General features: G+C 40.5%; 1 protein-coding gene across 13 annotated transcripts in view; it reads right to left on the reverse strand.

The window, feature by feature from the left end:
- Positions 1–15,777, reverse strand: part of LOC109552476 (NACHT, LRR and PYD domains-containing protein 12) — a 48,056-nt gene extending 32,279 nt beyond the window's left edge. For 3 of the 13 annotated variants that reach the window (XM_019949498.3, XM_019949493.3, XM_033849017.2), the window contains exons 1-2: positions 14,429–14,535; positions 14,054–14,120 (exon numbers count right to left, since the gene is read on the reverse strand). Coding sequence is in view for 3 of the 13 variants with exons in the window: in XM_019949501.3 (XP_019805060.1) it covers positions 14,054–14,120; positions 15,295–15,391 (164 nt within the window). In the remaining 10 variants the exon portion in view is untranslated. Of the gene's footprint in view, positions 1–8,469; positions 8,536–14,053; positions 14,121–14,428; positions 14,536–15,109; positions 15,152–15,294; positions 15,460–15,513; positions 15,674–15,758 lie in introns of those variants that run through there. The other 10 variants (XM_073799233.1, XM_019949494.3, XM_019949501.3 and 7 more) reach the window with 8 other exon arrangements.
- Between the last annotated feature and the right edge of the window lie 1,414 nt (positions 15,778–17,191).

Raw genomic sequence — 17,191 nt, forward strand, 5'->3', positions numbered from 1 at the left:
AATGATACATTAAACAAGATGGACTTAATTGATATTTATAGGACATTCCATCCAAAAACAACAGAATACACATTTTTCTCAAGTGCTCATGGAACATTCTCCAGGATAGATCATATCTTGGGTCACAAATCAAGCCTTGGTAAATTTAAGAAAATTGAAATTGTATCAAGTATCTTTTCCGACCACAACACTATGAGACTAGATATCAATTACAGGAAAAGATCTGTAAAAACTACAAACACATGGAGGCTAAACAATACGCTACTTAATAACGAAGTGATCACTGAAGAAATCAAAGAATACCTAGAAACAAATGACAATGGAGACACGATGACCCAAAATCTATAGCATGCAGCAAAAGCATTTCTAAGAGGGAAGTTTATAGCAATACAATCCTACCTTAAGAAAGAGGAAACATCTCAAATAAACCACCTAACCTTGCACCTAAAGCAATTAGAGAAAGAAGAACAAATAAACCCCAAAGTTAGCAGAAGGAAAGAAATCATAAAGATCAGATCAGAAATAAATGAAAAAGAAATGAAGGAAACTATATCAAAGATCAATAAAACTAAAAGCTGGTTCTTTGAGAAGATAAAATAGATAAACCATTAGCCAGACTCATCAAGAAAAGAAGGGAGAAGACTCAAATCAATAGAATTAGAAATGAAAAAGGAAAAGTAAGAACTGACACTGCAGAAATACAAAAGATCATGAGAGATTACTACAAGCAACTCTAAGCCAATAAAATGGACAACCTGGAAGAAATGGACAAATTCTTAGAAATGCTCAACCTGCCAAGACTGAATCAGGAAGAAATAGAAAATATGAACAGACCAATCACAAGCACTGAAATTGAAATTGTGATTAAAACTCTTCCAACAAACAAAAGCCCAGAACCAGATGGCTTCACAGGCGAATTCTATCAAACATTTAGAGAAGAGCTAACACCTATCCTTCTCAAACTCTTCCAAAATATAGCAGAGGGAGGAACACTCCCAAACTCCTTCTACGAGGCCACCATCACCTTGATACCAAAACCAGACAAGGATGTCACAAAGAAAGAAAACTACAGGCCAATATCACTGATGAACATAGATGCAAAAGTTCTCAACAAAATACTAGCAAACAGAATCCAACAGCACATTAAGTGGATCATACACCATGATCAAGTGGGGTTTATTCCAGGAATGCAAGGATTCTTCAATATACGCAAATCAATCAACGTGATACACCATATTAACAAATTGAAGGAGAAGTACCATATGGTCATCTCAATAGATGCAGAGAAAGCTTTCGACAAAATTCAACACCCATTTATGATAAAAAACTGCAGAAAGTAGGCATAGAGGGAACTTTCCTCAACATAATAAAGGCCATATATGACAAACCCACAGCCAACATCGTCCTCAATGGTGAAAAACTGAAAGCATTTCCACTAAGATCAGGAACAAGACAAGGTTGCCCACTCTCACCACTCTTATTCAACATAGTTTTGGAAGTTTTAGCCACAGCAATAAGAGAAGAAAAGGAAATAAAAGGAATCCAAATCGGAAAAGAAGAAGTAAAGCTGTCACTGTTTGCAGATGACATAATACTATACATAGAGAATCCTAAAGATGCTAGCAGAAAACTACTAGAGCTAATCAATGAATTTTGTAAAGTAGCAAGATACAAAATTAATGCACAGGGCTTCCCTGGTGGTGCAGTGGTTGAGAGTCTGCCTGCCGATGCAGGGGACACGGGTTCGTGCCCCGGTCCGGGAAGATCCCACATGCCGTGGAGCAGCTAGGCCCGTGAGCCATGGCCGCTGGGCCCGCGCCTCTGGAGCCTGTGCTCCACCATGGGAGAGGCTACAGCAGTGAGAGGCCTGCGTACCGCAAAAAAAAAAAAAAAAAAAAAGTGTCATGTACCAAAATGTTCATTGCAGCTCTATTTACAATAGCCCGGAGATGGAAACAACCCAAGTGTCCATCATCGGATGAATGGATAAAGAAGATGTGGCACATATATACAATGGAATATTACTCAGCCATAAAAAGAAATGAAATTGAGCTATTTGTAATGAGGTGGATAGGCCTAGAGTCTGTCATACAGAGTGAAGTAAGTCAGAAAGAGAAAGACAAATACCGTATGCTAACACATATATATGGAATTTAAGAAAAAAATGTTATGAAGAACCTAGTGCTAAGACAGGAATAACGACACAGACCTACAAGAGAATGGACTTGAGGATATCGGGAGGGGGAAGGGCAAGCTGTGACAAAGCGAGAGAGAGGCATGGACATATATACACTACCAAACGTAAGGTAGATAACTAGTGGGAAGCAGCCGCATAGCAAAGGGAGATCAGCTCGGTGCTTTGTGACCACCTAGAGGGGTGGGATAGGGAGGGTGGGAGGGAGAGAGACACAAGAGGGAAGAGATATGGGAACATATGTATATGTATAACTGATTCACTTTGTTATAAAGCAGAAACTAACACACCATTGTAAAGCAATTATACTCCAATAAAGATGTAAAATAAATAAATAAAATATATATATAAAGAGCTTATGCAGCTCAATATTAAAGAAACAAACAACCCAATCCAAAAATGGGCAGAAGACCTAAATAGACATTTCTCCAAAGAAGATGTACAGATGGCCAAGAAGCACATGAAAAGCTGCTCAACATCACTAATTATTAGAGAAATGCAAAGCAAAACTATAATGAGGTACCACCTCACACCCGTTAGAATGGGCATCATCAGAAAATCTAAAAACAACAAATGCTGGAGAGGGTGTGGAGAAAAGGGAACCCTCTCGCACTGTCGGTGGGAATGTAAAGTGGTACAGACACTATGGAGAACAGTATGGAGGCTCCTTTAAAAACTAAAAATAGAATTACCATATGTCCCAGCAATCCCACTACTGGGCATATACCCAGAGAAAACCATAATTCAAAAAGACACATGCACCCCAATGTTCATTGCAGCACTGTTTACAATAGCCAGGTCATGGAAGCAACCTAAATGCCCATCGACAGACGGATAAAGAAGATGTGGTACATATATACAATGGAATATTACTCAGCCATCAAAAGGAATGAAACTGAGTCATTTGTTGAGACGTGGATGGATCTAGAGACTGTCATACAGAGTGAAGTAAGTCAGGAAAAGAAAAACAAATATCATATATTAACACATATATGTGGAACCTAGAAAAATGGTACAGATGAACCAGTTTGCAGGGCAGAAATTGAGGCACAGATGTGGAGAACAAACGTATGGACACCAAGGTGGGAAAGTGGCGGGGTGGTGGTGGTGGTGGTGTGATGAATTGGGTGATTGGGACTGACATGTATACACCGATGTGTATACAATTGATGACTAATAAAAACCTGTTGTATAAAAATATAAATAAAATAAAATTTAAAAATTAAAAAAAGTGACTAAAGTGATAAATTTTATGTTATATATATTTTACTACAATAAAAAAAGAAAATGGGCAAAATATTTGAACAGACCCTTCACAAAGGAAGATATACAAATGGCCAATAGCACATGAAAAGATGGCTCAACATCATTAGTCACTAGGGAAATGTAAATAAAAACTGCAATGAGGTATCAGTTCACACTCACCAGAATGGTTAATATTAAAAAAACTGACACTACCAAATGCTACTAAGGATGTTGGTAGGAGAGCAAAATGGTACAAAGATATGGCAGTTTCACATAAAACAAAACATACCCCCTATGTTCAGCCATAAAAAACCATGAAATCTTGCCATTTATGACAACATGCATGGACCTTGAGGGCATTATGCTAATTGAAATAAGTCAGACAAAGAAAGACAAATACTACGTGATCTTGTTTATATACAGAATGTTAAAAAAAAAACCCTCAAAGACACAGAGAACAGATTGGTGGTTGCCAGAGGCAGAGAGGGAGGGGGTGGGGAGTGGGCAAAGTGGGTGAGGGGAGTCAAAAAGTACAAACTTCTAGTTATAAAATAGTTAAGTCATGGGAATCACGAGAATGTAATGTACAGCATGGTGACTATAGTTAGCAATACTGTATCACATATTTAAAAGTTACTAAGAGACTAAATATTTAAAGTTCTCATCACAAGAAAAAGAATTCTGTAACTTTGTATGGTGATGGATGTTAACTAAACTTATTGTGGTGATCATTTAACAATATATACAAATATCCAATATTTGTACACCTGAAACTAATATAACATTGTATGTCAATTATACCTCAATTAAAAAAATCAATAATTATCAAAATAGAAAGCAAACAATTAAACAACAGAGTAAATCAATAAAAGGAAATGATAGTTATCTGAAAAGAACAATAGAATGAACAAATTTTTAGCAAGTATGATTTCAAAAATAAAGCCATCATAAATTAACATAAAAAATGAAAGGGAACCAAACTACAGAAACAAGAGATTAAAAAATTATCCAAAAAGTACTATGTATAATTTTTATAGCAATAATTTAAAAAACCTAAGTGAAATGGATAATTCCCAAGAAAATAAACAACCAAAATTGGCCTAAGAAATAGAAAACTTAAATAGACCAATTAATCATAGAAGAATGTGAAATGATAATACTCTACCTCAAAAGTCACCAGCCCCAGAAAGTTTTGTGGGAGAGTTTGACCACACCATCTAGGAACAGATTAATCAAGCTTTACACAAAAATTTCCAAAGCAAAGTAAAAGAAGGGAAATGACACCATACAACTATAGGCTAGTATAATCTTGATACCAAAACTGACAAGTAAAGGGAAAGAAATTATAGGCCCATCTCACTTATGAACGTAGATATAAAAATGCATAACCTTAATACCATAATCAAGCACAGGAAAACTACAGGCCATTATTTTTCAAGGGGATGCTGATGGCATTTTTGGCGGAACAATTCTTCATTTAGTATCCCTGATCCCTATCTACTAAATGCCAGCAGGACTTCCCACCACACACACACCAATAAACTGTGACAACCAAAAGCACCTCCAGGCATTTCCAAATGTCCCCTAGAGGGATGGTTAGCCCCAGGCTGAGGATCAGTACTATAGGCAATCTCACTTATGAACACAGAGATACAAAACTGCTAAATAAAAGATTAGTCCCTCAAATCCCAGAGTACATTAAAAAAGAAAAAAAAAACACATCATTCCCTGACCTGATAGGTTAATATTAGGAATGCAGGGAAGTTTAACACTTACAGATCTGTCAGCGTGGAACAGGACACCAACTCCTTACTTGGAAAATTGGCAATTACAGGGAAAGAGTTAAGCGTTTATCCTGTCTTTCGTATAGGAACTGTATTTTAGACTTACCAAGTAGCCCTAGTAGAGGAGAGATAGTTCTTCTTACAGAGGTATGCTAGCTAATAAATTCAGAAAGAATAATAGAATTAGAAACTTATTATTTTGAAATCCTTAATGAACTAATTGACTCACATAATAGTTATCAAATGGATGGTAAAGCCACTAGGTGAAAGGATGATGGAGAACTTTACAATGACAGGATCAGACTAACACCACTTCAATCCAGTTTTAGTATCATTAATAGTGAGACAAGCAAACATTATGTAAAAGAAAGTACATAGTATCAACCACTAAACAGTCTTAACAAATAATAAGAACCTGAATCTAATCAAGCACTTAGGTCCACCTTCCAGTCTACAGGAAATACAAGCAATACAGAAACAGATAAAACAGCACCTCAAGGAAGTAATCAGCCAAATCCAGAAAGTGGGAGAGTCTACAGAACAAATAGCAGGTTTCTTCAACAAACCAATGCCATGAAAATAAAAGGGAGGTGGTGTTGTTCTGTATTAGCTTTTTAAAAACTTAAAAGAAATCTAAGAGATATAACCTAATATAATGAGTTGTTGGTTGGGCCCTGATTGAAAGAAACCTCAATGGTAAAAATATTTTTTAGGACTTCCTTGGTGGTGCAGTGGTTAGGAATCTGCCTGCCAATGCAGGGGGCACGGGTTCGAGCCCTGGTCCCGGAAGATCCCACATGCTGCGGAGCAACTAAGCCCGTGCGCCACAACTACTGAGCCCACGTGCCACAATTACTGAAGCCCACGCGCCTAGAGCCCATGCTCCACAACAAGAAAAGCCATTGCAACAAGAGAAGCCCCCACAGTGCAACAAAGAGTAGCCTCGGCTCTTCCCAACTACAGAAAGCCCATGCGGCAACGAACACCCAACACAGCAAGCAATAAAATAAATAAATTTATTTTTTTTAAAGTCTAAAAAATAAAACCATTTTTTAGACAATTGGAAAAATTGGAAGATACGCCGGGTATTAGTATTATAATGGCATTATGATTATATGAGAAGACGTCATTTTTGCTACAATTTTTGGTGAGGCATACTGAAATATTTAGGAGTGAAATCATATGATGCTCATGATTAGCCTAAAACATCCCAGCACAAAAGAGGGGAGGGGAATAGCTGAAACAAGTATGGCAAAATGTTGATGGCTATTAAAGCTCAGTTATGGGGGTTTACTGTACTCTCTACTGTCATTTATGTTTGGAAATTATCATAATAGAAAGTTTTTAAAAAGCTATCAATGCATGGGCTTCCCTGGTGGCGCAGTGGTTGAGAGTCCGCCTGCCGATGCAGGGGACACAGGTTCGTGCCCCGGTCCAGGAAGATCCCACATGCCGCGGAGCGGCTAGGCCCATGAGCCATGGCCACTGAGCCTGCACGTCCGGAGCTTGTGCTCCGCAACGGGAGAGGCCACAACAGTGAGTGGCCCGCATACCGCAAAAAAAAAAAAAAAAAAGGTATCAATGCAATTCAATGCATTAACAAGTTAAAGGGGAAAAACCTATATGTCCAACTTATAGGTGAAAAAGCAATTGATAAAATGTCATAGCCATTCTTGCTTTTAAAAAGCCTCAAAAGAGTAGGAATTAAAGAAAACTTACTTAACTTAATAAAGGGCAACTGCCAGAACCCACACTAAGAAGCATACTTGATGAAATTTTCGAAGCATTCCCATTAAAGGGAGGGATAAGTTAAGGATGTCTGATATCATTGTTACTATTCAGCCTTATACTGGAAGTCCTAGACAATGCATTCAGATAAGAAAAATACACGTGGTATACAGATTGAAGCCAGAGAGAAAACTATCAATATTTGCACATAATCTGTTTGCCAACCTAGAAAATCCAACAGACTCAATGAACAAACTATTAGAAAGAAGGAGAATTCAGTAAAGTTGTTGGGCACAATTTCAAACAAAAAACAAGTTATCTTATATACCCTTGATTACAAAATGAAAGAAAAAATCCTATTAATAGTAGCAACAAAAGCTATAAAGTATCTAGAAATAGCCCAAACAAGATATGTTCAACACATGTATGGAGAAAATGACATGTTATTAAAGGACTTAAAAATCTGAATAAATGGGGAGTCATACCACATATATTCATATAAAGGAAGAGTCATTAATGTAAAGGTGCCAATTCTCCCCAGTTAAATCCGGAAACTCAATGCGGGGCCAACAAAAATGCCAATAAGATTCTATTTGGGTATGATAATTTGATTCTAAAATCCATATTATAAAGTAAATATGCAAGAATAACACAAAATTGAAGAAAAAAGATGACTTTCCATGTCAGATATCAAACGTTATAAAACTATAGAAATTTAAAGTGTGGTATGAATGCAAGTATAAATAAATGGATCAGTAGAACCAAATAAAGAATTCTGAAACAAACCTAAATATGCATAAGAATCTAGTATTGATTAAAGGTAGCATTTAGAAGTGAGTAGAGAAAGGAAAGAAGGAGGCATGTAGAAGGATGTACATTGCAGCACATTTTATATTAGCAAAAAACTTGGAAATAATCATGACAATGGGGAAATGGCTAAATGAATTATAGCATATCTGTTCTGTAGAATACTCCGAAACAGTGAAAAAGAACAAGTTAGATTTACATGTACTAACATGAAAAGTTCTCAGACATTATGCTGGGTGAAAAGTACCAAGTAGCAGAACAATACATATGAGCATGATAAAATATATATATATATATTTAACATCTTTACTGGAGTATAAATAATTGACATTTTAAATAACACTAAATAATACTATATATATAAATTGTGTGTGTGTGTGTGTGTGTGTGTGTGTGTGTGTGTGTGTGTGTGTGTGAGAGAGAGCGAGAGAGGGAAAGAGAGAGAGAGAAAAGATCTGGAAGAAGCTAAGTCCAACAGTGAGTAGGGAGGGAGAGAATCAGGGAGGAAATCAATGACGACTAAAGAAGGCTTAAGCCTTCCCTGTAACATTCTAATCCTCTGAAAGAAAAATGTATTCGTGTGTCAATTGTGTAATTAAGTCAATAAATAAGAAATTTAAAAGCTGCATAATGATATGAATAAATTATATATGGTATAAGGACTTATTTATTCATATAAATGCATGGAAAGGCGATTGTAAGGATACTCACCAAACTGTTGACAATTAGTTTATTCTTTGTTTTGCTTTTTTTGGGGGGTGAGGGTGGAAGTAACAACTATAGAGGGAGCAGAAAAGGCAAGTTTCAAGATTTACTATCTCTACACCTGTGTACTGTTTCAATCTTTTACCATGAAAATATACTTATATATTATTGAGTAATTAAAAAATAAAGACATGGAAAAAGTCAAAGGCACACTGTTAAGTGGAAAAAGCTAGTTGCTATATTCTATATATAATTCTATATATAGAATAATGTATACATCTATTGTATTATATGTGGGTACATATGTATTCTAATGCATAGAAAGAAAAATACAAATTGGACTTTCACAATTTATATACTTGTGTTGATTATTTTGTTCTAATGAGCATATAGTTGTGCATTACTTAAGAAATACTATGATAATCATATTGCAATATATAAACATAACAAACCATTATGTTTGCAATATATAAACATATCAAATCATTATGTTGTTATGTACATCTTAAACTGTACAATGTTATATATCAATTATATCTTAATAAATCTGAGGTGGGAGGAAGAAACATAGAAATACAGATAAATCTAGGACATCCCTGCTGGTGCAGTGGTTAAGAATCTGCCTGCCAATGCATGGGACATGGGTTCAAGCCCTGGTCCGGGAAGATCCCACATGCCGTGGAGCAACTAAGCCTGTTCACCACAACTACTGAGCCTGCGTGCCACAACTACTGAAGCCAACATGCCTAGATCCCGTGCTCTGCAACGAGAAGCCACCGCAATGAGAAGCCCGCGCACTGCAACAGAGTAGCCCCCGCTCGCCGCAACTAGAGAAAGCCTGTGTACAGCAAATAAAACCCAACACAGTCAAAAATAAATAAATAAATTTATTTTTAAAAAAAGAAACAAAATACCTTGCACCTCAAGCAATTAGAGAAAGAAGAACAAAAAAACCCCAAAGTTAGCAGAAGGAAAGAAATCATAAAAATCAGATCAGAAATAAATGAAAAAGAAATGAAGGAAACAATAGCAAAGATCAATAAAACTAAAAGCTGGTTCTCTGAGAAGATAAACAAAATAGATAAACCATTAGCCAGACTCATCAAGAAAAAAAGGGAGAAGACTCAAATCAATAGAACTAGAAATGAAAAAGGAGAAGTAACAAGTGACCCTGCAGAAATACAAAGGATCATGAGAGATTACTACAAGCAACTCTATGCCAATAAAATGGACAACCTGGAAGAAATGGACAAATTCTTAGAAAGGCACAACCTGCCAAGACTGAATCAGGAAGAAATAGAAAATATGAACAGACCAATCACAAGCACTGAAATTGAAACTGTGATTAAAAATCTTCCAACAAACAAAAGCCCAGGACCAGATGGCTTCACAGGCGAATTCTATCAAACATTTAGAGAAGAGCTAACACCTATCCTTCTCAAACTCTTCCAAAATATAGCAGAGGGAGGAACACTCCCAAACTCCTTCTACGAGGCCACCATCACCTTGATACCAAAACCAGACAAGGATGTCACAAAGAAAGAAAACTACAGGCCAATATCACTGATGAACATAGATGCAAAAATCCTCACCAAAATACTAGCAAACCGAATCCAACAGCATATTAAAAGGATCATACACCATGATCAAGCAGGGTTTATTCCAGGAGTGCAAGGATTCTTCAATATATGCAAATCTATCGATGTGATAAACCATATTGACAAATTGAAGGAGAAAAACCATATGATCATCTCAATAGATGCAGAGAAAACTTTTGACAAAATTCAACACCCATTTATGATAAAAAACTGCAGAAAGTAGGCATAGAGGGAACTTTCCTCAACATAATAAAGGCCATATATGACAAGCCCACAGCCAACATCATCCTCAATGGTGAAAAACTGAAAGCATTTCCACTAAGATCAGGAACAAGACAAGGTTGCCCACTCTCACCACTCTTATTCAACATAGTTTTGGAAGTTTTAGCCACAGCAATCAGAGAAGAAAAGGAAATAAAAGGAATCCAAGTCGGAAAAGAAGAAGTAAAGCTGTCACTGTTTGCAGATGACATAATACTATACATAGAGAATCCTAAAGATGCTAGCAGAAAACTACTAGAGCTAATCAATGAATTTGGTAAAGTAGCAGGATACAAAGTTAATGCACAGAAATCTCTGGCATTCCTATATACTAATGATGAAAAATCTGAAAGTGAAATCAAGAAAACACTCCCATTTACCACTGCAACAAAAAGAATAAAATATCTAGGAATAAACCTATCTAAGGAGACAAAAGACCTGTATGCAGAAAATTATAAGACACTGATGAAAGAAATTAAAGATGATACAAATAGATGGAGAGATATACCATGTTCTTGGATTGGAAGAATCAACATGGTGAAAATGACTCTATTACCCAAAGCAATCTACAGATTCAGTGCAATCCCTATCAAACTACCACTGGCATTTTTCACAGAACTAGAACAAAAAATTTCACAATTTGTATGGAAACACAAAAGACCCCGAATAGCCAAAGCAATCTTGAGAACGAAAAACGGAGCTGGAGGAATCAGGCTCCCTGACTTCAGACTATACTACAAAAGCTACAGTAATCAAGACAGTATGGTACTGGCACAGAAACAGAAAGATAGATCAATGTAATAGGATAGAAAGCCCAGAGATAAACCCACGCACATATGGACACCTTATCTTTGATAAAGGTGGCAGTAATGTACAGTGGAGAAAGGACAGCCTCTTCAATAAGTGGTGCTGGGAAAACTGGACAGGTACATGTAAAAGTATGAGATTAGATCACTCCCTAACACCATACACAAAAATAAGCTCAAAATGGATTAAAGGCCTAAATGTAAGGCCAGAAACTATCAAACTCTTAGAGGAAAACATAGGCAGAACACTATGACATAAATCACAGCAAGATCCTTTTTGACCCACCTCCTAGAGAAATGGAAATAAAAACAAAAATAAACCAATGGGACCTAATGAAACTTCAAAGCTTTTGCACAGCAAAGGAAACCATAAACAAGACCAAAAGACAACCCTCAGAATGGGAGAAAATATTTGCAAATGAAGCAATTGACAAAGGATTAATTTCCAAAATTTACAAGCAGCTCATGCAGCTCAATAACAAAAAAACAAACAACCCAATCCAAAAATGGGCAGAAGACCTAAATAGACATTTCTCCAAAGAAGATATACAGACTGCCAACAAACACATGAAAGAATGCTCAACATCATTAATCATTAGAGAAATGCAAATCAAAACTACAATGAGATATCATCTCACACCAGTCAGAATGGCCATCATCAAAAAATCTAGAAACAATAAATGCTGGAGAGGGTGTGGAGAAAAGGGAACACTCTTGCACTGCTGGTGGGAATGTGAATTGGTACAGCCACTATGGAGAACAGTATGGAGTTTCCTTAGAAAACTACAAATAGAACTACCATATGACCCAGCAATCCCACTACTGGGCATATACCCTGAGAAAACCAAAATTCAGGAGTCATGTACCAAAATGTTCATTGCAGCTCTATTTACAATAGCCCGGAGATGGAAACAACCTACGTGCCCATCATCGGATGAATGGATAAAGAAGATGTGGCACATATATACAATGGAATATTACTCAGCCATAAAAAGAAACGAAATTGAGCTATTTGTAATGAGGTGGATAGACCTAGAGTCTGTCATACAGAGTGAAGTAAGTCAGAAAGAGAAAGACAAATACCATATGCTAACACATATATATGGAATTTAAGGAAAAAAATGTCATGAAGAACCTAGGGGTAAGACAGGAATAAAGACACAGACCTACTGGAGAACGGACTTGAGGATATGGGGAGGGGGAAGGGTGAGCTGTGACAGGGCGAGAGAGAGTCATGGAAATATATACACTAACAAACGTAAGGTAGATAGCTAGTGGGAAGCAGCCACATGGCACAGGGATATCGGCTCGGTGCTTTGTGACCGCCTGGAGGGGTGGGATAGGGAGGGTGGGAGGGAGGGAAACGCAAGAGGGAAGACATATGGGAACATATGTATATGTATAACTGATTCACTTTGTTATAAAGCAGAAACTAACACACCATTGAAAAGCAATTATACCTCAATAAAGATGTTAAAAAAAAAAGAAACCAATACAGATAAATCATGTCATTCACCTAATCAAAACCCTTTAGTAGGAGTATTCCCAATGCTCCTAGGATAAAGCCCAAAATAATTAAGGGGCCCTGCCATCCAGTCTCAGCTCCCAATACTCTCCCCCTTGCTTAATGTGCTCTAGCCACAGGAGACACCTTTCAGTACTTCAAGTCCCTTGCACGTGTTCTAGCTTCAGGTCTCTGCACATGATGTTTGTTTCCTCTATGTGGAACACTTCCTCCATTCATCCCTCCTCTATCTCCTTCTACCCCAGCTGACCCTTCAGTTCTCATCACTTCTTTAGGAGAGTCTTCCCTGACATTGCAGACAGAGTCAGGTCCTCCTGTTATAAGTACTTATAGAACGCTTATTTTTCCTTCATAGCTCTTATCTCAATTTGCAGTTTTCTACTTATAGGTGGGATTATTAATGTCTGTTATCACTCCTACTAGACTGTAAGCTCCATGATAGCAGGACTCTTGTCTGTCTTGTTATAACCTGACATTTAGTAAGAGCGCAGTAAATATCTGTGAAATAAATGACTGCTCCCTGTTAAGCAGGGTGGACCTTATCGGCCCTAGCTCCATTTTCCTCTCCATTCCAACCCACGTCATCAGATAAGTAACCTCAAAGGCTATGGATGACTCATCCAACACTCTAGCTTCATTGTCCCTTGACCTCCTCTACTTCTGCAACCTCTGACTACATGCCACTTCACGTGCCATTTCTAGCTATTAGTGCCCTAGACCACCCGATAAACATGGAGCTGCTCCACTTCAGAATTTCTGAACTCCACTAACCCAATCTCTGGCTACAACCTCTTACCCTTATTACTTCTTGGTTCTCAGAATACCCACTCCTCATTCTCATCAAGATCTCCCATCCTTCGACTTCTCCCATTCTTCAGCTCATTACCACTTTATTGCTTAACTCCCTATCCAGTCTAGTGGCCATGGTACATCACTTCAGACACTCTTGCCAGCAGCCTCACTGCTCTAATCCATTTTAATCTGCCATTTACTGAGCTACTATGAGTTACTATGGACCACTCTATATGCATTACTTCTGGAACTTCTCACAACACCTATATGAGGTAGAGACCACCATTACCCCCTTTTACAGATAAGGAAAAGGATTCTTAAAGAGGTGAAGTAACTTGTGCGAGGTCACACAGAAAGTGATGGAGCAGGGTGCAGCTGGGATCTGAAAGAGATCTGTCTGACACCAAGGTCTGTGCTCCGAACCAGCAGGTTACTCTGTAGCTCAGAGGGAATGATAACTCTGACTACAACACGGAAAATGAACGGGAGGGAAGCAGGCCAAGTGTGAAGGCTTGGCGACCAAGGCAGCAATCCAGGGGAGAGTTGATGGTAGACTAAGCCTTATCTCTCAGAACATCTCAAAAGATCCAAACTAAAAGCCCACTTACTTCAGGCGTGTGACTTTACAGGATGGATCTGGTGGGCTTTGGCTGAGGATGGCACAACTAGGTGTGCCTAGAAGAGACCAAAAAGAAAACCAGCAGTTTAATACATTCTTTCAGGATACAATTTCTACTTTAACTTATCTACTTACTTATTTATGTTTATACTTAAGGTATGATGACATTCATTAAATGCTTCCGTTTGCTGGGAATTTATTATAGTCTTATTTACACTTCCAACCACGCTGTGAGCTACTCTCCCATTTTACAAATGAGGAAAGTGAGGCGCAGAAAGATGAGGGAAATTGCTTCACATCCCACAGTTAGTTAATGATAAAGACGGAATCAGAACCCCAATCCGCTTCTTTCCTAGTCACTTACCCAGCCAACGGCCAACCTTAAAGCCGCACTCCCCACACTACACCCGGGCCATGGAGACGCTTGCGGGTGCGGGGATCCGAGGACGCGCTGCGCTCCGACCTGAGGACCTGAGCAAGAGCAGGGAACTGACCAGCACGTCTGAGGCCGGTGCCCAGACCTGGGCTGAGCAGCCGGCCGGCTCACGGGACCCGGTTGCGAGGCCTGGCGCCCCGGCTGGATGGGGAAGGCCATGGGCCCCGGAGCGGCCGTACCCTGGGGAGCGACCCCGTTTCTTACACCCACTCTGAGGGCCCCACCTCCCAAAGGCACGGTGACACGGCCTGGAAGCCACCAAGCCCAGGACGGGCCCGCAGAGAAAGGAGGCAACAGCTCGGTCACCTGTTCCGTTCCCCCGTCGCAGAATCACAAGACCCAGTGGCGAATACCTAAGTCACCTATTTGGGTTTTCTGCCCGACTTCAGCCACAGTCTGGGGTCTACGAATGGCCGTCCTTGGGCCCAGGAACCACCATGTGCTTTTGTTTGGTTTTTTGGTTTTGTTTTTTCTTTTTGAGGAGATGACCGATACTTTTCCTTAGAATTTCAAACGGGTCACGTCCACCCTCCACCCGCCCTTCAAAAAATTAAAAAGTTAAGAATGCTGACTCGGAGCTGTCAGCCAGAGACGCTCTGATATCTTTACCTCAATCCCGCAAGCTCGCGGTGTCAGTCCCCACCCCCGGCGTCCCTCAGCATTCCTTTCCGTTCTCTCCTCCCCCACCCCCACGCACGCCTACACGCACGCACCCCACACGCACGGCCCCCCACACGCACGCACCTCCCAACAGACGCGCCGCACGCACGCGCCAAGGTTCTCCATACACACACCCATAAATTGCTGCAACCAGGCGCGTTCTCCCGCGCCTCTCCGCGCAGACGCGTGTTCCCCAAGTCCCGCGCCTCGACCCCCACTCCACACGCGCATCCTCTAGAGCCTCTCCCATCTCCCCTTTCCAGGGCGGGCTTTCCTCAGGGGCTGGCGGCCCGGCCCTCCCCGCCCCCCAGCTTCGCGGGCAGCGAGGTCCCTCCCCGGCGCGCTGAGCTCACCCCGAACGAGCCTGCGGCAGGCCAGTCCAACTGGGCCGCCGCTTCCCTCCTCGCATCCCAGGAGACACCGGGCGGGGTGTGGCACCTCCCACGCTCGGCCACCGGGGCCTTCGGACTACTGGGAAGCCAGCCACTCAGCCGGAGGGAACTCCCTCGACTTCCTGTCCCTCCCAACGGAGTGGGCGCTGGGGGGCAGGGTGGTGCGGCGGGAGGCGTTTCTCGTTCTCGCTGAGAAAAGCGCTCACCTGGTTCCCAAAGCCAGTTTGCCCTTCCTCTCCTTCCTGCCAGAGGGAAGGGAGAGCCAAGGTCTTGGGGCGGAGAAGGGGAAATGACTCAGAGAGGAGGCGTCTCAGAGGGAGGGGCCGGCCTGGAAAGGGGGGGGCATTGGGGAGCGGGAGGGAAAGGGGAGGAAAAAAGAGGATGGGAAAACCGCGGTGGGAGAGGTTTCGAGGGTGTCTAGCGCAGTCCTGGGAATCCTGCCTGGTCAACCCCGAATCCAGGAGCCACTAGGCTGGATCTTTTCCTAGGTTTTGGACCCTGACTTCTTTACCCCGTGCCAAAGGCAGCCAGAGCCAAGACCCTTGCTAGCAACTACCGGGCAGCACGGAATCTTCTGGGCTGGGCAAGGGCACAGGAATTAACTCTTCGCGTCCTTTGGAGTCAATACTAGTAGTCTTTACCTCATAGTGTTGCTGGGAGAATTAAATTAGTTACTACATCTCAAGTAATTAGAATAGTGTCAGGGACACTGTAAGCAGTCAATCAGTGATAGCTCCTATTATTACGAAGGTGTTCATTTGTTGGTGGTCTGTGTCACCTCTAGATTGTGAGTCTCATGAGGGCAGAGACTACGTATTTTCTTTATCACCGAACTACAGCACCTGACACAAAGCAGCTATCAATAAATTATTTGTTGAGTTAATGAATAAATGGGTGATTGAATGATAACTTGGACTAGTGGCTATGCCAAGACCTTCTCTGCCACGTAAGGGGTGCGTTTGTGAAAGTTTGAGGAAGAAGGGCTATGATTGGGAAAGGTGGCACATAGGACTCCTGTGGATTGCTATATCAAGTGACCTGCTCTGCCCTTGGAAAATGGAATGTCTGGCAGTTTCCTACATGGACGACTGTCAGACAGCTGACCCGAAATTTGAAACTGAGCTGTGGCTAGCTACATCAGTATTTGCATCTTGTACAGTTAGTAAGTAAAGAAGGAAGGGGGAGAGGGCTGAAGCGGAAAACTCAAAAATAATGGTGGCAAATGTTAAGTGGGGGAGATTGGTGAGGGGAGCTCTGAATGAATCGAAATGTGTATGGAGGAGTATAGTGACCCCAAAAGGAAATCTGATAGCGGTCCTAAAGTGACAGTAATGTTATCCACCTTTCTGTTCTAGTCATAGGGTTCCTGATGATCTGCCCTCATGTCCCAGCATTCTTGGGGTAGGTATGCAGATTAGGCTCCTATCACTACATTCACTAAACTTGCATTTATGGAAATTAATACTGTTAGAGCGAGAAGGGACCTTAGAGATTACTCATACATTTCAATTCAGAGTTGAAAAACTAAGAGCCAGAAATGGATAGCAAAGGACTTGGGCTTTGGGATTCTCTGGCCTTGGTACTGAATCTTTCAGGGCCTGAATTTGTTGTGTGTCCCATTATTCCTTTAATTCCTGCC

This window comes from Tursiops truncatus, chromosome X (assembly GCF_011762595.2).
Source record: "Tursiops truncatus isolate mTurTru1 chromosome X, mTurTru1.mat.Y, whole genome shotgun sequence".
Lineage (NCBI taxonomy): Eukaryota > Metazoa > Chordata > Mammalia > Artiodactyla > Delphinidae > Tursiops > Tursiops truncatus.